The sequence below is a fragment of the Delphinapterus leucas genome, chromosome 3 (genome assembly GCF_059928025.1).
Source record: "Delphinapterus leucas isolate spDelLeu-1000000601 "Yukka" chromosome 3, BTC_Dleu_Yukka2, whole genome shotgun sequence".
Taxonomy (NCBI): Eukaryota; Metazoa; Chordata; class Mammalia; order Artiodactyla; family Monodontidae; genus Delphinapterus; species Delphinapterus leucas.
Window position 1 is genome coordinate 123,870,502 of NC_143131.1, and position 21,363 is coordinate 123,891,864.

The window sequence follows — 21,363 nt, forward strand, 5'->3', positions numbered from 1 at the left end:
GTAAGTGATTTAAAGTCATTATCGTCAAATAGTTGCTCCATGGCCTTTGTGGACTGAATGACGATTTTAGCTAGTGCCTCCTGGACCTAGATCATAATCACCCTCAATACAATTGGCACTAATTGGATGACTTGCTGGCTATCACAGCAGACAGGCTGAGAAATATGTTATTGAATTTCACTCCTTTCCCATCTCATATACTCAATATACTCAGTCCCCTTAGATATCAAAGTGTTCTGAGGGCTTCTGGAAAAGTCTTAAGTTTAGAGCTCTTCTGTAGATACTTGGAGGAATATCAATTGCAAACTCCCCCTAATATTTCTATTTTCCAAATTCACAGTAGCCACTAATACCAAACTTAAAGCACTTCATGATAATATTATTCACAGCTAGAATGACAAAGGATGTAAGAATTATGCCAGAGGCTCAGTGAGAAAAGACGAGCTAAAGAAAACACATCAGTACAGTTCTAAAGAACCTAGTCAGTGCTGCATCTGAGTGTTATTTAAAAGGGAGTCAGGTTTAACATTATATTATATAATACAATTTCCAATACAGGAATAAAACCTCTTATGCACTATAACCTCATAATAATCCTATCCAGCATGTCCACACAAATATCTGTTTTCTTTAGAAGCCACCATATTGTTCTTCAAAGTTAAGAGTTCTTCCTATTACAAAAATTTCTCATGACTGAATATATGCAATATAAAACAGCCAAAAGGAAGGCCACAAAACGGCTTCCTATATGTTCACACTTCAAAATTTTCAAGTTCTGCTTTTTGTGGCCTATAAGTTCTAAGGATGGCATTATCATTCTACAGTACCTGGTTTATTGAAGGAACACGCTAAATGTCTACAACAAAATGGATGAACCTTGAAAACATCTTGCTAAGTGAAATAAGACATACAAAAGAACAATATTGTATGATTCCACTATACAGGTACCTAGAACAGTCAAATACACAGAGTAGAAGAGTAGTTACCAGCGACTACAGGGAGGAATAACGGGGAGTTATTATTCAATGGGTACAGAGTTTCAGTTTGGGATGATGAAAAAGTTCTAGAAATGGATAGTGTGATGGCTGCACATCAGTGTGAATGTACTTAATGCTACCGAACTGTACACTTAAACAATGACTAAAACGGTCAATTTTATGTTATGTATATTTTACCACAATTTTTTTAAATGTCTGCAAACAAAAATATTCCTAGTCCTAACATATTGCTGGTACACAGTGAAAAAAGTATCAGTGTTTCCCTCATGCTAGTACACACTTTCCCTTCACCCTCACAGGTGTAATTCTCAAGGCCCTATCAAACAATGTTTTCTCCATAAAATCATCTCTGATCACCACAGCTGGAAATAATCTCACCTTTTTCTGTGTGTAAATTTTACTATGTCTCTCTTACTGTACTCAGCAGTTTCTCCTTAGATTATGATTATGTACTTCAATAGCTTAGTCCCCTACTCCTTCACTAGATGCAGCCTCCTAATGAACAGTACTTTGTGGACTCCCCAAAGCCCCTAGTACCTACAAAGGAGTCTCTGCATACACACTTGTCTCTACACACACTACACATGATATTCTCTCAAGAAATGACAACAGAAGGTACACGAATGACTTCAAGAGAACAAAAAATACATGGTAGAATGAATTCCAAAGGGCTATTTTAAGTCTTCTATGTAAATGGAGTGTTGTCACCCTGAATATAATTCCATAAATTGGTCACTGTATAGGATTTGTAAATCTTTTCAGAAAATTTTATACTGATGGTATTTGGCCCAATCAACTCTTGATTGCCATAAGAAGAGAAGAGAGAGATTATGCAAAATAGGGAATCTCAACATTAATTTGTCTTCATAATTTGGAAGAAAAATAATACAGAAACAAACTAATTCCCTTCGCGCTCTTCTCAGCGTAAGACCAGCTGAGTAATTAAAAAAAGAAGCTATACAATCCCACTACTGGGCATATACCCTGAGAAAACCATAACTCAAAAAGAGTCATGTACCACAATGTTCACTACAGCACTATTTTCAACAGCCGGGACATGGAAGCAACCTAAGTGTCCATTGACAGATGAGTGGATAAAGAAGATGTGGCACATATATACAATGGAATATTACTCAGCCATAAAAAGAAACGAAATTGAGTTATTTGTAGTGAGGTGGATGGACCTAGAGTCTGTCACACAAAGTAAGTCAGAAAGGGAAAAACAAATACCGTATGCTAACACATATATATGGAATCTAAAAAAAAAAAAAAAACAGGTCTGATGAGCCTAAGGGCAGGAGAGGAGTAAAGATGCAGACTAGAGAATGGACTTAGGACAAGGGGAAGGGGAAGGGGAAGCTGGGACGAAGTGAGAGAGTAACACTGACATATATACACTACCAAATGTAAAATGGATAGCTAGTGGGAAGCAGCTGCATAGCACAGGGAGATCAGCTCGGTGCTTTGTGGCCACCTAGAGGGGTGGGATAAGGAGGGTGGGAGGGAGATGCAAGAGGGAGGAGATATGGGGATATATGCATATGTATAGCTGATTCACTTTGTCATACCACAGAAACTAACACAACACTGTAAAGCAATTATACTCCAATAAAGATGTTAAAAAAAAAAAAGCTATAAGTTGTTATATCAAATCTAATCATAGGAGATCTAGACTTAATCTTGCTAAGAAATTAAGATTATTTACATATTTTACCCGGAGGCACACTGTCTGAAAGAAAGAATATGAGCTTTGGAGTCAAATATATCTAAGTTTGAATTCCAGCTCCAGGATTTACTAGCTGTATGAACTTTGCAAGTTATTTAGCCTTTCTAACCTCCATTTCATCGTCTGCAAAAGGGGACTAATACCCTAAATGCTACAGGGTTGTAAAAGGATTAAATGGCCAATACACGGCAGACACTCCATAACTTTAACTCTGTTTCTCTTCCTTCCCCAGGAACAGATTCAGTCAAGCAGGTTAGTTTGGAATTAAGGGAATATGTTCCTTCATTCTGAATACTTCTGAGCGTTGGAAACTGCTTATTACAATTTTAAAGCTAGATGGAATCCTGGAAAAATATCTAATCCAGGGTCCTCATTTCACTAAAAGAGAAATCAGTTTAGAGCTTAAGTGACATGGCCAAGCCACCAAGCTACCAAGTCACAATGTCCCAAAAGAAAATATAGGTGTCCTGATTCTGGGTCCAACACTCTTCCACAACATTACATGACTGTCCCTAAGCAGGACAGTTACTTTTCTTTCCCCCCTCTGCTTAGAACTCATCAAATCCACAAGCTACTGCCAAATGTGCACTTCAAGGAAACCATTTACCTTTGATTCCTCGGTCCACCTTCATTAAACGCCGGATTATAGAATCACGGTTATCTCCTTGCCTGATTTCAATTTTGGTTGAGAAGTGGCCATTGAATGGCTGAGAATTCACTAGGGAAACTGATACACCAGGCTAAGAAAATAAAGAGAAAATGACTGTTATAAGAAATCAAACTTGAATACTGCTGAGGGAGAAGGAATCTCTGCTAGATTTTTAATGCCCAATGAAAGACAGATTTAATTCTGGTATTCTAAAATCAAGACCAAGGGATACTCAAATATAAAAGAAAAAATGTACAAAAGCTCATGCTTATAACCAAATGCCTAGGTAAAAATGACTATGAGTATACATATCAATACTGATGATGGATAAAAACAATAATTCTATTTTCTCTTCTAAAACTACCACCATTTATTGAATTCCTACTATGTACCAGACACTGTACGAAGCACTTTATAGACATTATTCCTGTATCCTGAAAGGCAGTTCCTTAAGACCCTTTTTCACAGATGAAAAGCTGAGAACCAGAAAGATTAACGAAGTAGCCCAAGGTCACATAGCTAGTAAGAGGCAGAGCCTCACCTTTACTGAGAATAAACTCATTTCTATGACATACTAACTCCCACATAATATAAATGATATAGTTAAAGAACTTGCTCATTATTTTAAGTGGAAAAAGTCAACTGAGCCTTATGAAACTTAAATACATAGTAGCTTAATGGAATGCTTGAAAAAAGCTTGAAATAAACATATTTGTATGGGGAAAACTATTTCATGTACCTATATTCATGGCCCAAATGACTGTACTTTTAAAAGCCACCATATCTTAATGTAACGAGACTATTTATAATCTGATGATAAATTTAGGAGGTCTGCATGATCATGATTACTTCATTCTTTCAAAATAGACTTCTTCTGCTTGCTGCATTTTCAATTAAATGTGGTAAAAGTGGCAGGATATATGTAAGTCCTCTGTTTATCAAGAAAAGTAGGGCATTTTATGGACTCTCACAATGGCACTCCAGTGAACTTTACCAAATGCTGCCATTCTGCATGGATTCTTTAAGAGTTAATAAATAAAATCTCCCCAAACTTCAAAACCTATTTATCTTCACCAGTAATGGTCAAAAAATAAGAAATTAAAAAAGCATTTCCAGTATAATGGGAAATGATGCATCAATCTGTTTTATGCCAGAAACCAAAAGTCTTGAATACCATTACTAAACCAAAACTCATCTGAAATATGAAAGCTCCTTTTCACTGTTTAAAAAAGTTTCACATTTCAATGTCCACTATCTTTTTTTTTAAGTCAGGTTTTGAAAACCATATTCTTATTTTTAAAATCACAATCAACATCTGATGCTACCTGTGATAGTAGAGTAAGGAAAAGTGAGGGTTGCATTAACCAGGGAATTAGAGGACCTCAAATCCAGACCCACTACTAACCAACTAAGTGGCCTAAGCCAAGCTAATCATTTAACTTCTCTGGACCTCACTTCTTTCCATCGTTAAAATGATGGTTTTAGATGTAAAGCTCTCTAAGGTCTCTTCTAGCTCTAAAATGCAACGATTCAGTGAGATTCTTTCAACTTACTTCTGTTCTAAAAACATTAAGTGGTTTCCCAGGACAGCAATCTTCCCTGACTTTATCTTCTGCTTCAGAGGCAAACTTGACTTCTATGTGTTCTAGCTAAGTAGAGGGGAAAGATGGAAGTCATTAGTATCACTTAATATGATTGGAATTAGTCATCACCTCATTTCACCAAAGAGCAAAACCAAGTTCTCCACTTATCATAAAATGGCCTGTGCAGTTTTATTATTTTCCATATAAACATTATATGAAACCTATCATCAAGTATTTAACACTCATGTTAGATGCCTCATAGTATGTTATTTACAGAGTCATGTTTACCATCTTCTATCAGGAAATCTGGCATCTACCTGCTGCCTAAGAGAAAACAAAAATCAGTATAAAAGGCTTTCACTCAAATAAATGGAAAAACTCAGAAATGTAGCAAATTGCATATACCTGAATACAAGATGACCCTAAATAAAGTGTTCCCATTGTCCCAGTGTAAATATCCAAGAAGTTTTTTGACCTCCATGAGTATATATGAACATTTAGAAATATACATAAAATAGATGTCTACTAATACTTTATTAACACATTTATAATTACATGACATAAAATGCTTATTTAGAAATGCGTATTTCTTCCATTCCTGTATTTCATAAAACAATTTTATTCAAACTCTAAACCTGCATTTTTTTATTTATTAGTCTTTTCATTATTACTAGAACCACTTTTTGAATCCTCTAACACAATTTCCTATAGAAAATTATCTTTCCTTCTGCCTAAGGTGAATGAGAGACAGCATTTTTAGAATCTATATATTAAATTGTCACTGGGGCAGGAAGATGGAATGGGGAGAAACTCAGATATGTAAAAGCTACTGGTAATGTTCTAGTTCCTGAGTTGGGCAGTAGATTCATGGATGGTGATTATATTACTAATCAAGAAAAAAAAACGGGGCCAAACATGGACCACTGATAATATATAATGAATCAAGGATTCTAATTAATCCAAATCTGTGATTCTGAGGTCTTAAAGGGAGGGGGGGGAGAAAAGCAATCCAGAATACCCCATAATATGAGAGATTTTGAAAGCATTTGAATATAAGGCCTCTCCTCATTTCTTTTTACGGATAATTTTGAGAGGAAATCCAGGCATATACAGTTAGTATTTTAGGAATAGAATAACTGATAAGTGAAATAAGAGAACAGATCATTTCCTCTTCCTGTAACTTCTATACCACCCATTCTCTTTCCCCCCAAAATATATTTGGCAAAGGTACTAAACATAGAAGATGAAATTTATAAAAAGGTTTATTATAAAACTAAAGAACTGGATAATCCCAGGCCCCTCTTACCTCAAGGGAATTGGTCAGATAGACTATATTCTCCATGAGCACTGCCTGTTCGTCAAATTCTAATTGCAAATCCAGAACACGAGGTCCCATCTTCTCCAGATTTTCCTAGCAGCCAAAATGGTTTTGAAAAACAAAATCACATTAAGAATATGATGAAAAGAACATATTTCTCCCAAAGCAATCAGTCTCTCAAGTGATAATATCTTCAAATTTGAACAGTTAAAGGAAAGGCCTTGGACTCATGGCTTCCCTTATCTATGTTTGCTCGCTAATGAAATTACTCGCTGAGAGTAATTATCATTTAAAGTATGATAAGATTAAGACAGCACTGAAAAGACTAGAAGGACAAGGTTTTCAGATTTATAAAAGAAATATGATTTCATCATTGTTAATTTACCCTGACTTTACTTTATATGCAAACCCAAAGAACTCACTTTGACAAGGAATCAAACAAATGTCTTAAAATACCCCTTCAGGTAACAAATAAAATAAATTAAATGTTTCCAAGATACCACATCTGTAAAGCTATTTCAAGAAACAGTGAATTAATAATAACCAAACATTCCTATAAATTTAAAAAATTTTTTAAAAATCAGATTATATGGTTACTCAGATAATCCTACGGCATATAAAAAACCATTTTATTCTTAATTTTAACATTAAATATCAATATTTGCTGCTCAAGATGTAACCTTCAAGACCTAAGTTCATATGCACAAATACAGCTAACTGCCTAGAACATGTTTCACTTACATGAAAGTGACCTGACATGATTCTTAATATTCACTACCTTCATTTACCATCCAAGTTGTTTCTTTTCCCATGAGGTGCTAGAAAACCCTTTTCTTATTCCCAGATTTATTAAACACTTTTCAAAGTTTCAAACCACTAATTTGCTTCATAATACCAAGTAATACCAATATTACTGAAAAAATATTTTACTACTCAAAAACTCTAACACTGGTTTTTCAAAAAGCCAACCTTTGAATCTAACATCATTTAAAATCAGTTTCACTGGATTCTATAAAGCATGTCACCAAAATTAATTGCCTCTGCAACCAACAATGGGATATTTTGTTGATTTCCCCATATTGACAATGGATCTGACATTATGACCAACGGCACTAGCTGGGAACCAATGAATTATGAGCATACCAGCAAATATAACTTATTTTTGTAGGTCAAGCCATGATTTTAAATTATTTCTGAAACTTCAAATACCATAAGGCTCAGATAGTTGACTCTGGTTCTAGGAGAATTAAAAGGCTTTCCTAAGAACACAATCTATTCCAATACAAGACAAGCTAAGAGTTTTGGTCTCTTATCAGGCAGGTATCTGTAGCCCACAAGATTCAATAATTAATCTAAAGTATAAGAATAACTATTACATGCTTAGCAGGCTGGAAGACACTGATATACATTTTCTTAAAAATGTACTGAGCCTACTTTTTGACAGGTAGTACTAAAATGTATTATGTGTATTAATTCATTTACTCCTCACAGCACTCCTAAAAGGTAGGTTCTATTAATTTCCTATTTTATAGATGAAAAACATTGTGGCCCACAGAATTTAAGTGATTTGTCTAAGTCCTCCAAACTAAAAAGTGACAGAAAACAGGATCTGGGCCAAGATTTGTCTGCCCCCAGAGTCTGAGATCTTAAGCAATATACAGTCTTCTTTCTGTTTCTCTTTGTCAGGAAATCCACCAGATCAGTTATATATATGAAAAAGACTAAGAGTTTAACCCAAAGATTCTCAATGGGGGAGCTATGGTGGGGGACTGATTTTGCTACCAGGAGATATTTGGCAATGTATGGAGGCATTTTTGGTTGTCATAACTTGAGTAGGGGAGGGAGAAATTCTACTGGCATCCAGTGGATAGAAGCCAAGGACACTGCTAAACACCCTATAGTGCACAGGACAGCCTCCCACAACCAAGAACTATCCAGCCTAAAATACACATAGAGCCATTGTTGAGAAACCCTGATCTAACCACTATAAACAACGTTTATCCCGTTAAGCTAAACCTATACAAATGTAGAATCTTGTTCCAGTAATAGGATCTAGTAAAAATACCCCAATGTAAGCCAAAAGACTATGCTTCCTCCTTAAAGTGAAAAGAAGGGAAGGTAGAATATGAAGAGAATCATTTAGTGCAGTAATTCTCAACCAATTTTTCTTCCACAATACATATTTTTCACACATTCAGCAATTCCACAGGTAAATCCCAAATCTGATCACTCATTTCCACAACCACTGATTGAAAAGTGCTATTTTAGCAGATTTCTTGGGAGAGACTGTGCCCAAAGTGTTCCTCTTACTTCTACTATCCTATCTAACCATTACCCATGTGGTCACAGCTGCACAAGGTCCACAGCTTACCTTAATCATGGCGACAAATGGCATCACTTTCTTCATGTATTTCTTCAATTCTGGCAAATTGACTAGTTCACTAGCAATGACCTTGTTATCAGGCAATTTTCCACTGTTGGTCTAAAAAAAGAGTGGGAGACGAATGTGAAGAAAAATATTTTAAAGATAATATAGGATAGTAGATGTAGCCAGACATGAAATGGTGGCCTCTACCAATCTGCTAGAGAGCAGCACAAGAGGGTGCAGCCTCTAGCATCACGGGGAAGTGAAAGGTAAATGAATAATACAGAAAGGAGTCTCCTCTTTCCTCTAAATTCAAAGGACACATGTTTTTTCGGGTAAAGGAGAAGAGCATGTGCATGATGCTGAAATATTTAATTTTCCCTTACACTAATGATACCTCTAGGATTGTAACATTAGATCTTATCTAGTGATAAAATGGTCTTATAAAAATCCTATTTGTCTTCAAACTTCTCAAAGCATTTCATTAGTCATATCAAAATGAAAACTATACAACTATCATATAAGATGTATTATAATGTCTGCTTTTGAACACACTGCCTTATAAATTGTTACCACAAATGTGAAAAAAGAATCTCTAGCTATCAACCTGTTAAAAATAATATAATTTCTATCTACCAAAAATAAATATCTATATCATAAGCATTAATATGCACACAGTCCCAAATGAGCTGCCTGAATTCAAATTCACTCCTGTGAACATCAATAGAGGAGAAATAAAGTAAGCGGCCTTTCCAGACTTTTGGGTGACCTATTTTCTCCTTATTTTTTTTTTTTTTTTATTTTCTCCTTATTGTAAAAGAATCACACCAAAGCCAAGGGTTGGGAATAAATCTAAAAGAAAAGTAACATACAGTAAGATTTCCAATAATCTATTTACTTTCAATTCTAACCTTTACTAGAGTACATAGGAAAAAATATTTTCTCCACTTGCCAATACGTTGCTTTGAAATACATAAGAAAAAGGAGAGGGTGGAACACACTCTTTTTTCCTTATGTCACCAAAAAGGTGCCATACTGAACATAAGAACATTCTTCTTGATTATAAACTGACATTCTTTTAGTTCTTTTGGATGAAAACAAATGAAAATTTTAAAGGAAGCTGGTCATTCCAAATAATGCCAATAGATGATGTTGATTTCAAACTATGTAATCTAGTCAATAAATATAAGTAAAAATATAACTTCTAAAAGAACAGTGGTGATTAATTTTTTAATATCTGGGACATTACATACCATATTCGGTTCTTCTGCTTCCTTGAAAATGCTGGTATGAATATATATGCCACTGACGCAAAATTTCATTTTTCTAACTACCAAAGTAGCTTTTACTCTTTTACTTACCATAAGTCAAAACTCTGCAAGCAGATTCTAAAAGCTACACTCCATTTCTATCAAACGCAATCAAAGGAAGAGGTAGTTCTCCATAAAAACAGGTTCACATATTGTAGAATACAAAAATACTTGCTCTTCTCTTTCCATTAAATCTTACAAATATAAAAGTTCTTCTGAGTATTTCTTGGTTAACCATGAAAAGTACTGAGACAAAATTCCAATAAAGGTCTAGAAAATCAAAGCTAAGGATTTTTCCTTTATATTACCACTTTATGCTTTGGCCATAATCCCTATTTGGTCTCTCTCTTTCTTTCTCTTTTTAAAGTGCGCCTTAATGGTTTCCGTCCACCAATAACTGTTGCTTATAACCTGAGCAAAAATTCTACAACATATACTTTGTTTCCATATTTTGAATGTGAAAGGAAAAAGGAAGGTGAATTTTTTTCTCTAAGAAAACCTAGAACTAAGTTTAAATATTGAGTTCCCTTTAAATACAACTATCATATTTAATAGCTATTTACCTGACAATCAAAAACACAACATCAAACTCTCCATTTCTATGGGTAATTATCAAATTGGACATTTTCTTTTAAATTACTCAAGAGCCAAGCTTCAAATTTTTTCAAACATAATAATGTTAAGGCTTCATGAATGCCAGTGTTCAAGGCACAACAAATCCAAAAGGCAAACTCAGTCCTTTTGCTTCATAATTTTAACCACACATATGAAAAAGTCCCACACCTTTTGATTACATACAACTAGATCTAGTATTTTTCTATGAAAGTTTCAGAAATGATGAAAAACAGCTTTTCCCTCGGCATCCATTTAAGAGCCACCAAGGATAACAAATGGCACTCCATGCGTAAAGGTAATTAAACAAAGCTGCCTGTCTTTCTTCCCCTAGACATTGCCAACATCCTAAAAACAAAAACAGCATAGGCAGAACACGACACTGCTGGGGTGAGGTGGGGGGGGAGTCTATTGAGAACGTCACCTCAAAGTGATGACGCAGAACTGACAGGGTGATATGTTGCCAAGACGGATAGTTCTTCGCCACATAGATGGTGCAATGTGAAGGTTTCTGAGGGAGCTGCTTGTCAGTCTTCTACAGGGCAGAAAAAACAAAAAAAACATTTAATCACTTTCATATACACCAAAAATGAAAGAACCCTCTCCCAGTATATAGCACTACTGCCTTTAACATTAAAAACTATGCATACAATAGAACTGCATTAGAAATGAAAATAGCCCTACATTAGCAATGAAAATGGCCCTAAGGAAAGTTGTCTTTATTTTCATTACTATTAAATGTTATTTGACCAATAACTTTTAAGGAATGACATTAAAAAAAAAAAGACTTCACCTTCCCTTTAGCTGGTATCATATAGTTCTTGAGTCGCAATCTAAGGTCGTGTGCTACTTCCATGAGATACTGTGAGGAGCGTATCAAGCTTTCATCCACAGGACCTGCCAGAGGCCATGAAGCATTCATAACTGAGTCGGGCTTTAAAAAAAAAAAAGGTTCAGTGAGATTAGACAACACAACTATTTTATGATTCTTGGTTACAGTTTCATACCAAGACATGGTGTGTAACTGTGTGCTCAAAGTTCAAACCTGACTACACATAACACGCGTCCACAGACCCTGATCTAATGTTCCCTAGAATTCAAGCTGTGAAGTCTGACTCTACATTCTTAATTAGCATCCATTTGTACAAGCATATTGATACCCACACACATATGCTCACTTTCAAAGAAAATTATGTAATGCTAATTTGCCTAAATTTAATCTTTGTTATATAAATTATGCATACTCTCAGTTTTTATCCTACTAATACATCCAGTACTGAAAGTATGGCTATTTGGAATATATATCATGAGCACATTTTTGCATTGTTCACACACTGAAAAATACAAAAGAGCTTGGCTAATAACGCTGGAAAGGAGTTATTAAACCAGCCAATCTGTTTATCTGTAAGCCTGGGAGAAATAAATTTATCTTCACAGTAAGAATGCTAATATAAAATCCCTGAATATGCAGCCCTATATATGCCAGGAATTTTACATAAAACAAGAATATTTATGCAAGTATATACTTCTATCTTTGTTTATAAGCAGCTCATAACAGTTATTTACATCTTTCTCAATATTTTCACCTTTCTAAACAAACAGTTGAGAAAACAGTATTAGTTATACATGTATTCAAATACATTATAACATTTCCTAATAAGAATTAGGTGATAAACAACACACACAAAGTCACATTATTAAAATATATACAATAAAAATAAATAAATTTTTTAAAAATTAAAAAAAAGGGGGGGGGCCTCCCTGGTGGCGCAGTGGTTAAGAATCCACCTGCCAATGCAGAGGACACAGGTTTGAGCCCTGGTCTGGGAAGACCCCACATGCCACGGAGCAACTAAGCCTGTGTGCCACAACTACTGAGCCTGTGAGCCACAACTACTGAGCCCATGTGCCACTACTGAAGCCCGCGTGCCCAGAGCCCGTGCTCTGCAACGAGACAAGCCACCGCAATGAGAAGCCCACACACCGTAATGAAGGGTAGCCCCCGCTCGCCGCAACTAGAGAAAGCCCATGCACAGCAACGAAGACCCAACACAGCCAAAAATAAATAAATAAAATAAATATATTTTTAAAAAATTTTTAATAAAATAAGATAAAATATATACACCGTGTGTGTATAAATTAAGGCATATATACCCAACGTAGCTTCAATTTAAGCTGCTGTAATAATTATGAGATAATGAACCCAATATTATTCTTGAAATACTCATTTTCAGTCTTTCTCTCTTAAGTAACATTATTATCCCAACATTTATTTAATGAGGCCAAAATCAAAACCACCCAGAACATCTTAAATGCATAAAGCTACCTTTCCCAGGAGTGTCCAGATGTGCTCACACAAATGAGGACAGAATGGAGCCAAGAGAAGTGTCTGAACTTCAATAAACCGGAACACGAGGTCTCGGTGCATCCCTTCTATGGCCAATTCACGGTACTTATCTTTCGCAGCCTACAAAATTTGGAGTTATTTACCATTTCTCTCCCCCACTTCTTTAAAATAAAATTATAGGAAAAAAAACTCAGTATCTCTATTTTAATGCATTTTTAAGTATTTAGTCTTTTAAAATTCCATAATAAACTTTAGTAAAGGTTTTACTTTATTTTTAACAACCTGAAAATAAATGTGTATCAATCCTTAGGTTAAAAACAATAAATTGTTTAAATTTATACATCTTTGATAATCTTTGCTATTAAGCATTTCTTTTTAAGCACTTCTTAGCCATTTAGGGTTCTTTGGGGGGCGCTGTTTGTTCATGTCCTTTGGTAATTGTTCTTTGGACCATTAGTTATTTTTTTGATGGGCTTGTCAAAATCCTGAAATACAGACTGTAAATAATTTTCCAGTTAACTGTGTATTTTTAAGATGATTTCAGTTATGATTTTCTTATCTATGTTGGCAAATTCATCAGAACTTTTTTGGTTATTCCTTTCTTTTGTTTTTATGATTAGGAAATCTTTTTTCAATTCTAAAATCAAATAAATGTTCACTTAGCCCTGTATTTCAGATAAAAAAAACTAAATCAATCCTAACAAAAGGATAATGCAGTTTTATACTGATTCTCAAGAAAATCTGAAAAAGACATTTTGCAATGGACATAAAAGATGAACAATTTAAACTGTGTACTAAGGGTGAATGCTCAGTAGCATGTATTAATAGCATCAAAAAGGCTGTAAATATGACACACTGCTATGCTCAGCACTTATCCTTATTTAATCACATCTCTGAAAACCAAGTTACATAAATCCCAATGGGATATTTTACAAAACTGACTGAGGAAAGCTACATTTTTACTTTAAGCACTTGAACTGCCAAACTTGAGGATATGCTGACACCTTGTGGAAAATCTCAGAAAATGTTTGCTTTCAAACTAATAGCAATTAGTTACAATTATGCCTTTGTTGTTCATCAACTTTAAAATGTTTTCCTGGAAAACGTGTCTAATTTTTAGATTTAACCTCTTTATTAACCCACAGCTCAACTAGGAATAGAATTACTTACATTAAAGAGACATAATACAAAAAGTACCCAAGAAAACTATTTAAAATCACAATGTATTGAATATTTTACAAATTTTCAGTCTCCACTTAAGATGAGTTATAATGCTACAGCAGGAGGAGAAAAAACAAGAAATACATCATATTGACACTGACGTATTTTATAGCTACGAAAAGAATAGCCTACCTGAAACTCAAAAAACCCTGTTTTCAAAGCTTCTTTAAACATCATCTTTTCATAGTTTTGATCTGTTTTTATAATGCCTGCATTCATTTCACTATTGAATAGGAAAAAAAAGGTAATTGAGTTTAAAGGCAAGTACATATATATAGGTATAAAAAACTTCCACACATACTAATAAACATTAAAATGAGAACAATGCATGAAACATTTAAGACTGCTCAACCACAAAACCATCTTTGTACTCCTCAAAACTGACCACTGCAGCCTCACACTGTCTATCCACTCTTGAGTATTGTTGTAACACTACTTGGGGCTCCTGTTTATGACAACACAGTTAACCACATGCTTGTTTAAAAATTCCTTGATGGTCACCCTGATACCAAAACCAGACAAAGATACTACAAAAAAAGAAAATTACAGATTAATATCACTGATGAATATAGATGCAAAATTCCTCAACAAAATACTAGCAAACACAATCCAACAACACATTAAAAGGATCATACACTATGATCAAGTGGGATTTATCCCAGGGATGCAAGGATTCTTCAATATACGCAAATCAATGTGATACACCATATTAACAAACTGAAGAAGAAAAACCATATGATCATGTCAATAGATGCAGAAAAAGCTTTTGACAAAATTCAACACCCGTTTATGGCAAAAAAACTCCAGAAAGTGGCCACAGAGGGAACCTACCTCAACATAATAAAGGCCACATATGACAAACCCACAGTCAACATCATTCTCAATGGTGAAAAACTGAAAGCATTTCCTCTAAGATCAGGAACAAGAAGACAAGGATGTCCACTCTCACCACTATTATTCAACATAGTTTTGGAAGCCCTAGCCACGGCAATCAGAGAAGAAAAAGGAATACAAATTGGAAAAGAAGAAGTAAAACTGTCACTGCTTGCAGATGACATGATACTATACATAGAGAATCCTAAAGATGCCACCAGAAAACTACTAGAGCTAATCAATGAATCTGGTAAAGTTGCAGGATACAAAATTAATGCACAGAAATCTCTTGCATTCCTATACACTAATGATGAAAAATCAGAAAGAGAAATTAAGGAAACGCTCCCATTTACCAGTGCAACAAAAACAATACAATACCTAGGAATAAACCTACCTAGGGAGACAAAAGACCTGTATGCAGAAAACTGTAAGACACTGATGAAAGAAATTAAAGAGGATACCAACTGATGGAGAGATAGACCACGTTCTTGAACTGGAGGAATCAATACTGTGAAAATGACTATACTAGCCAAAGCAATCTACAGATTCAATGCAATCTCTACCAAATTACCAAAGGCATTTTTTACAGAACTAAAACAAAAAATATTAAAATTTGTATGGAGACACAAAAGGCCCAGAATAGCCAAAGCAGTCTTGAGGGAAATAAACAGAGCTGGAGGAATCAGACTCCCTGACTTCAGACTATACTACAAAGCTACAGTAATCAAGACAATACGGTACTGGCACAAAAACAGAAACATAGATCAATGGAACAAGATAGAAAGCCCAGAGATAAACCCACACACCTATGGTCAACTAATCTATGACAAAGGAGGCAAGGATATACAATGGAGAAAAGACAGTCTCTTCAATAAGTGGTGTTGGGAAAACTGGACAGCTGCATGTAAAAGAATGAAATTAGAACACTCCCTAACAACACACACACAAATAAACTCAAAATGCATTAGAGACCTAAATGTAAGACTGGACACTACAAAACTCTTAGAGGAAAACATAGGCAGAACACTCTTTGACATAAATCACAGCAAGATCTTTTCTGATCCACCTCCTAGAGTAATGGAAATAAAAACAAAAATAAACAAATGGGACCTAATGAAACTTCAAAGCTTTTGCACAGCAAAGCAAACCATAAAGAAGACAAAAAGACAACCCTCAGGATGGGAGAAAATATTTGCAAACGAATCAATATACAAAGGATTAATCTCCAAAATATACAAACAGCTCATACAGCTCAATATTAAAAAAACAAACAACCCAATCCAAAAATGGGCAGAAGACCTAAATAGACATTTCTCCAAAGAAGACATACAGATGGCCAAGAAGCACATGAAAAGCTGCTCAACATCACTAATGATTAGAGAAAAGCAAATCAAAAGTACAATGAGGTATCACCTCACACCAGTCAGAATGGGCATCATCAGAAAATCTACAAACAACAAATGCTGGAGAGGGTGTGGAGAAAAGGGAACCGTCTTGCACTGTTGGTGGGAATGTAAATTGATACAGCCACTATGGAGAACAGTATGGAGGTTCCTTAAAAAACTAAAAATAGAATTAGCATATGATCCAGCAATCCCACTACTGGGCATATACCCAAAGAAAACCATAATTCAAAAACACACATGCACCCCAATATGTATTGCAGCACTATTTACAATAGCCAGGTCATGGAAGCAACCTAAATGCCCATCGACAGACGAATGGATAAAGAAGTTGTGGTACATATATACAATGGAATATTACTCAGCCATAAAAAGGAACGAAATTGGGTCATTTGTTGAGACGTGAATGGATCTAGAGACTGTCATACAGAGTGAAGTTAAGTCAGAAAGAGAAAAATAAATATCGTATATTAACACATATATGTGGAGCCTAGAAAAATGGTACAGATGAACCAGTTTGCAGGGCAGAAGTTGAGACACAGATGTAGAGAACAAATGTATGGACACCAAGGAGGAAAGTGGCGGGGATGGGGTGGTGGTGTGCTGACCTGGGAGATTGGGATTGACATGTATACACTGATGTGTATAAAATTGATGACTATTAAGAACCTGCTATATAAAAAAATAAATAAAATAAAATTTAAAAAACAAACAAAAAAATTCCTTGATGGAAACTTTATTAAGAAGCCCAAAATGCAACATGAAAATAGCTTTACTAAGGCTGTAGTCAGGTTTAATTGTTGCATTTTAAACAACTGACATTGGATTAAATATATATTCCTTACACTACCTCAGGCCCTTCATAATTTGGCCTAATATGGCCCCAACTTGTTTGATCTCCTACTTCTGCCCTCCACATACTGTACACTTCAAATAAATACCATACTCTTTCCATGGCTTTCTCCTCTCCTTCAAAAATTAGGTTTACTTTTCAAGAAACCCAGAACTCACATGCCATCTCCTCTAATTTCCCTCTATCCCTACTATTGCACTTATAATTGGTTGGGTAAGTGTTTTTCTCTCCTGCTAGACTACAATGAAGGATCAAGTCTTATTCATCTTTGTAATACCAGTGCTTCGGATGTTTCTGATACAAAAAGACTGATAAATGTTTTTTGAAGGAAAAATGAAAAGACAATTCTTTTCCTTTAACCTGCTTTTCCTTTAACCATTCCACCCTCCTCTAATGCAAGACAGCATGGTAAAATGGTCATGAGAATGGGCTTTGGAGACAGAAACAAATTCATATCCCAAGTCTGAAATTACCAGCTTTGAGACATTTAATGAAATACTTAATTTTTCTAAGCTTCAATTTCTTTAACTATAAAATAGAGCTAATAATATCTTTATCATATAAAATTGCTAGAAGGCTAAAATCAGATAATGGATGCAAAGTAATTAGCATAGTACCTGGCACAAGTAAGCTTTCAGTGAATAGTAGTTATTATTAACATCTAATTTATTTAATGAGGAAAAAAAAGAAAACTTAAAAATACAGCAGGACTAAGCAACTCTAAAGTACAAAGTGGTTGAGGTCCATAGATTACCTGGCGAAAACTCTATCATTGAAGGTGTTGGCAGGACCACTTCTTAGGCTATCCCAGTTGGCAACCATTTCTTTCACCCATTCCACCCAGGTGTACAGACGGAGAATACCTGCATCTGCCATGGTTTCCACAAAGTTAGCATCTTCAACAGTGTCACCAGCATCAGCTAGAGCCAAGCGCATTCCTGGAAGAAGAAAAAAAAAATCAATCGATGATTTAAAAATGAGGTTACTGCATATCAACTACGTATCCAGTTGAGTACACTGCCAAGCCTACATATAAATTAAGAAATAACAAACGCTTTAAAGGACTGCATATATCAACAGCAAAAATAAAGATCACCAAAAGTAGAATCCATAATGATGTTGCTAAAATATTTGAATTTTCTCTATTGATTTGCATACACTTAGCATCAATATGTGTTTCTTCTCAGGCATGTTGAGTTAATGAGATAAAGTGATCTTTAATGAGGCAGAGGGAAAAAATGCTAAACTGGGGAAAGATATCCCTATCAACATCTCAGCCTCATTTATAGGTAGCAAAATATTATTGTATTTTAATGCATTAAGAACACACAGAAGTGGGCTCCCCTGGTGGCGCAGTGGCTGAGAGTCCACCTGCCGATGCAGGGGACACGGGTTCGTGCCCCAGACCAGGAAGATCCCACATGCCGCAGAGCGGCTGGGCCTGTGAGCCATGGCTGCTGAGCCTGCGCGTCCGGAGCCTGTGCTCCGCAACAGGAGAGGCCACAACAGTGAGAGGCCTGCGTACCACACACAAAAAAAAAGAACACACAGAAGTGCCTTATGTGCAAAAATACAGATTTTCTTAGTCCTAAAAGCAGATTCTTCCAACTTTCCTACAAACGAAATACGACTTTTCAACCAAAATCTTCCATTCTAAAATATTGAAAAAATCATCAATAAGAGTCTAAGTAAATTACAGGACATCCTTACAATGGAAGACTATATTGCTGTAAAAGAGTGAGGTAACTCTTGTGTATCAACATGAAGTGATCTCAAATATGAACTAAGTGAAGAAGGCAAATTTCAAAACAGTATGTAGGGTATATGCTACCATCTGCGCCTTAAAGGAGGAGATGAGAATATGTAACATCAAGTTATGTATGCATTAAACATCTTTTACAATACACAAGAAGCTGAACACATTTTTTTAACTTTTTATATTGAAATAATTTTACAGTTACAGAAAAGATGCCAAAGATGAGAATAAACATATACCATTTACCAGACTCTCTTAATGTTAACAGCTTACATAACCAGTTTCAAAAGCAGGAAGTTAACATTAGTATGATACTATTAACTGAACTACAGACTTTATTCAAATTTCACCAGTGCTTCCTCTCATATCCTTCTCTGTTCTAGGATCCAATCCAGAATCCCACCTTGCATTTGACTGTCGTATCTCCTTGGTCTCTTCAAATCTGTGACAGTTTCTCAGTCTGTCCTGGACCTTGACTTCTGATGAACAGTAGTCAGGTATTTAATAGAATTTCTCCCAACTTGGGTTTGTCTGATGTTTTCTCATGATTAAACTGATGTTATGAACCTCTGGCAAGAATATCACAAAAGTGATGCTGTGTGCCTTTCTCAGTGCATCATTATCAGGGAGGTAGGTAATGAGGAAAAAAAAGAAAACTTAAAAATACACCAGGACTAAGCAACTCTAAAGTGCAAACCTTCCTCACTTGGTCAGGTAGACTGCCTGCCAAGTTTCTCCACTGTAAAGTTACTGTTTTTCCCTTTGTGATTAAGAAATATCTTGGGAGAGATACTCTGAGAATATGCAAATAATCTTTTTTTTTTTTTAACTTTCACCCATTCATTTTGGCAACCACTGATGGATCTTGTCTGTGACAATATTACTATGATGTTTGTCTAATGGTGATTTTATATTTCACTCGGTCCTTCTACTTTATTACTTGGAATTCTTCTGAAAGGAAGAACAGTCCCTACTCCACTTATTTATTTATTCAATTATTACTATACATTCATATGGATTCACAAATATTTAATTTATTCACTGGGTTATAATTCAATACAATCATTATTTACTTTGTTTCCTAAACTGCTCTAGCGTGGACAATTGGGAGCCCCATCAGGTTGGCTCCTGTGCCCTTTCAAACTGTCTCCATCCTTTTTTAAACATTTCCTTACTTTCTGGCATCATAAAATGTTCCATGCTCATCTTGTATGTTCCCTACTCCAGCCCTCAAATCAACCCTTCTCCTAGGAACCCTAGTTCCTTTTATTGGAGAATGGTATTTGGAAACCAAGATCTGAATGCCAGGTGTGTCATTACCCATGGGCTCTCTCAGCAGAAAGAACTAGGAAAATAAATGCATGTATACTAACCCACACATAAATCTATGTTTATTTTTATATCTGTCTGTATGTAAAATAAAACCTGTGAGTTCATACTGATGTTGCCAATTCCAATCCAACACCACAGGGTTCATTCTAGCATTTCCTCTTGACCTATTTATAGCTTCTGACAATGAGCTCTCATCTATAATATATTTATTTGTTAAATCCCAGTAAACCCATAAAAGTTTCAGAATTGCTAATCTACACCTCTTTAAAAGAAAATAACTACAGTATTTCTGCACAGTTCTTTTTGCCTTACTGTGTTCAGTCAAAATACTGTTTTTCTAAGTAACTTAGGTTTGTTCTTCCCCATCCCCTTCAGTGCACTCTCAAACTATAGTAGCCATGATCAGCAAATGATCAGCCATGATGACCAAAGACTGGATTACATAAGAAATGACTGGTTCTTTCAGGTTAGACAGTGCATTTCTTCTCTTGACAAAGTAACAGTTAAATGGAAGAGTAATGAGGCCAGAGAAAACATATTTTTTGAAGAAATGAATGCTTCTAGGTTCAAGTCACTTATATGTATACCAAATATGGAGGAAATACTTTGAAAAAGGTTCCTACATACTTAAGATCTCTACAAACCAACTATTTTTTTTTCTTTAAGATTTTTTTTTTTTTGATGTGGACCATTTTTAAAGTCTTTATTGAATTTTTACAATGTTGCTTCTCTTCTATGTTTTGGTTTTTTGGCCGCAAGGCATGTGGGATCTTAGCTCCCCAACCAGGGATCGAACCCACACCCCCTGCATTGGAAGGCGAAGTCCTAACCACTGGACCTCCAGGGAAGTCCCCCTACAAACCAACTCTTTAATCTTAGAAGTAGCATGAAATTAGGAACAAACCAGGTAGCACTTACAGTGAGTTTCCTTTGAAAGAAGACTAATAATCTTAGCTTAAATCTGTTCCTAAACAGATCAGATCAGCAATTCTTATGTTTTAAAAATTACGTTCCTGG

General features: G+C 35.3%; 1 protein-coding gene across 4 annotated transcripts in view; it reads right to left on the minus strand.

Moving 5' to 3' along the window:
- LARS1 (leucyl-tRNA synthetase 1) overlaps window positions 1–21,363 on the minus strand; it is a 66,304-nt gene that overhangs the window by 2,178 nt on the left and 42,763 nt on the right. For 3 of the 4 annotated variants that reach the window (XM_022590012.3, XM_089909447.1, XM_022590013.3), the window contains 9 exons: window positions 18,013–18,196; window positions 14,262–14,352; window positions 12,888–13,028; window positions 11,355–11,495; window positions 10,986–11,096; window positions 8,646–8,756; window positions 6,263–6,367; window positions 4,927–5,022; window positions 3,332–3,464 (listed from right to left, as the gene is read on the minus strand). In XM_022590012.3, coding sequence (XP_022445720.2) covers window positions 3,332–3,464; window positions 4,927–5,022; window positions 6,263–6,367; window positions 8,646–8,756; window positions 10,986–11,096; window positions 11,355–11,495; window positions 12,888–13,028; window positions 14,262–14,352; window positions 18,013–18,196 — 1,113 coding nt within the window. The remainder of the gene's footprint in view (window positions 1–3,331; window positions 3,465–4,926; window positions 5,023–6,262; window positions 6,368–8,645; window positions 8,757–10,985; window positions 11,097–11,354; window positions 11,496–12,887; window positions 13,029–14,261; window positions 14,353–18,012; window positions 18,197–21,363) is intronic. The other variant, XM_089909446.1, reaches the window with a different exon arrangement.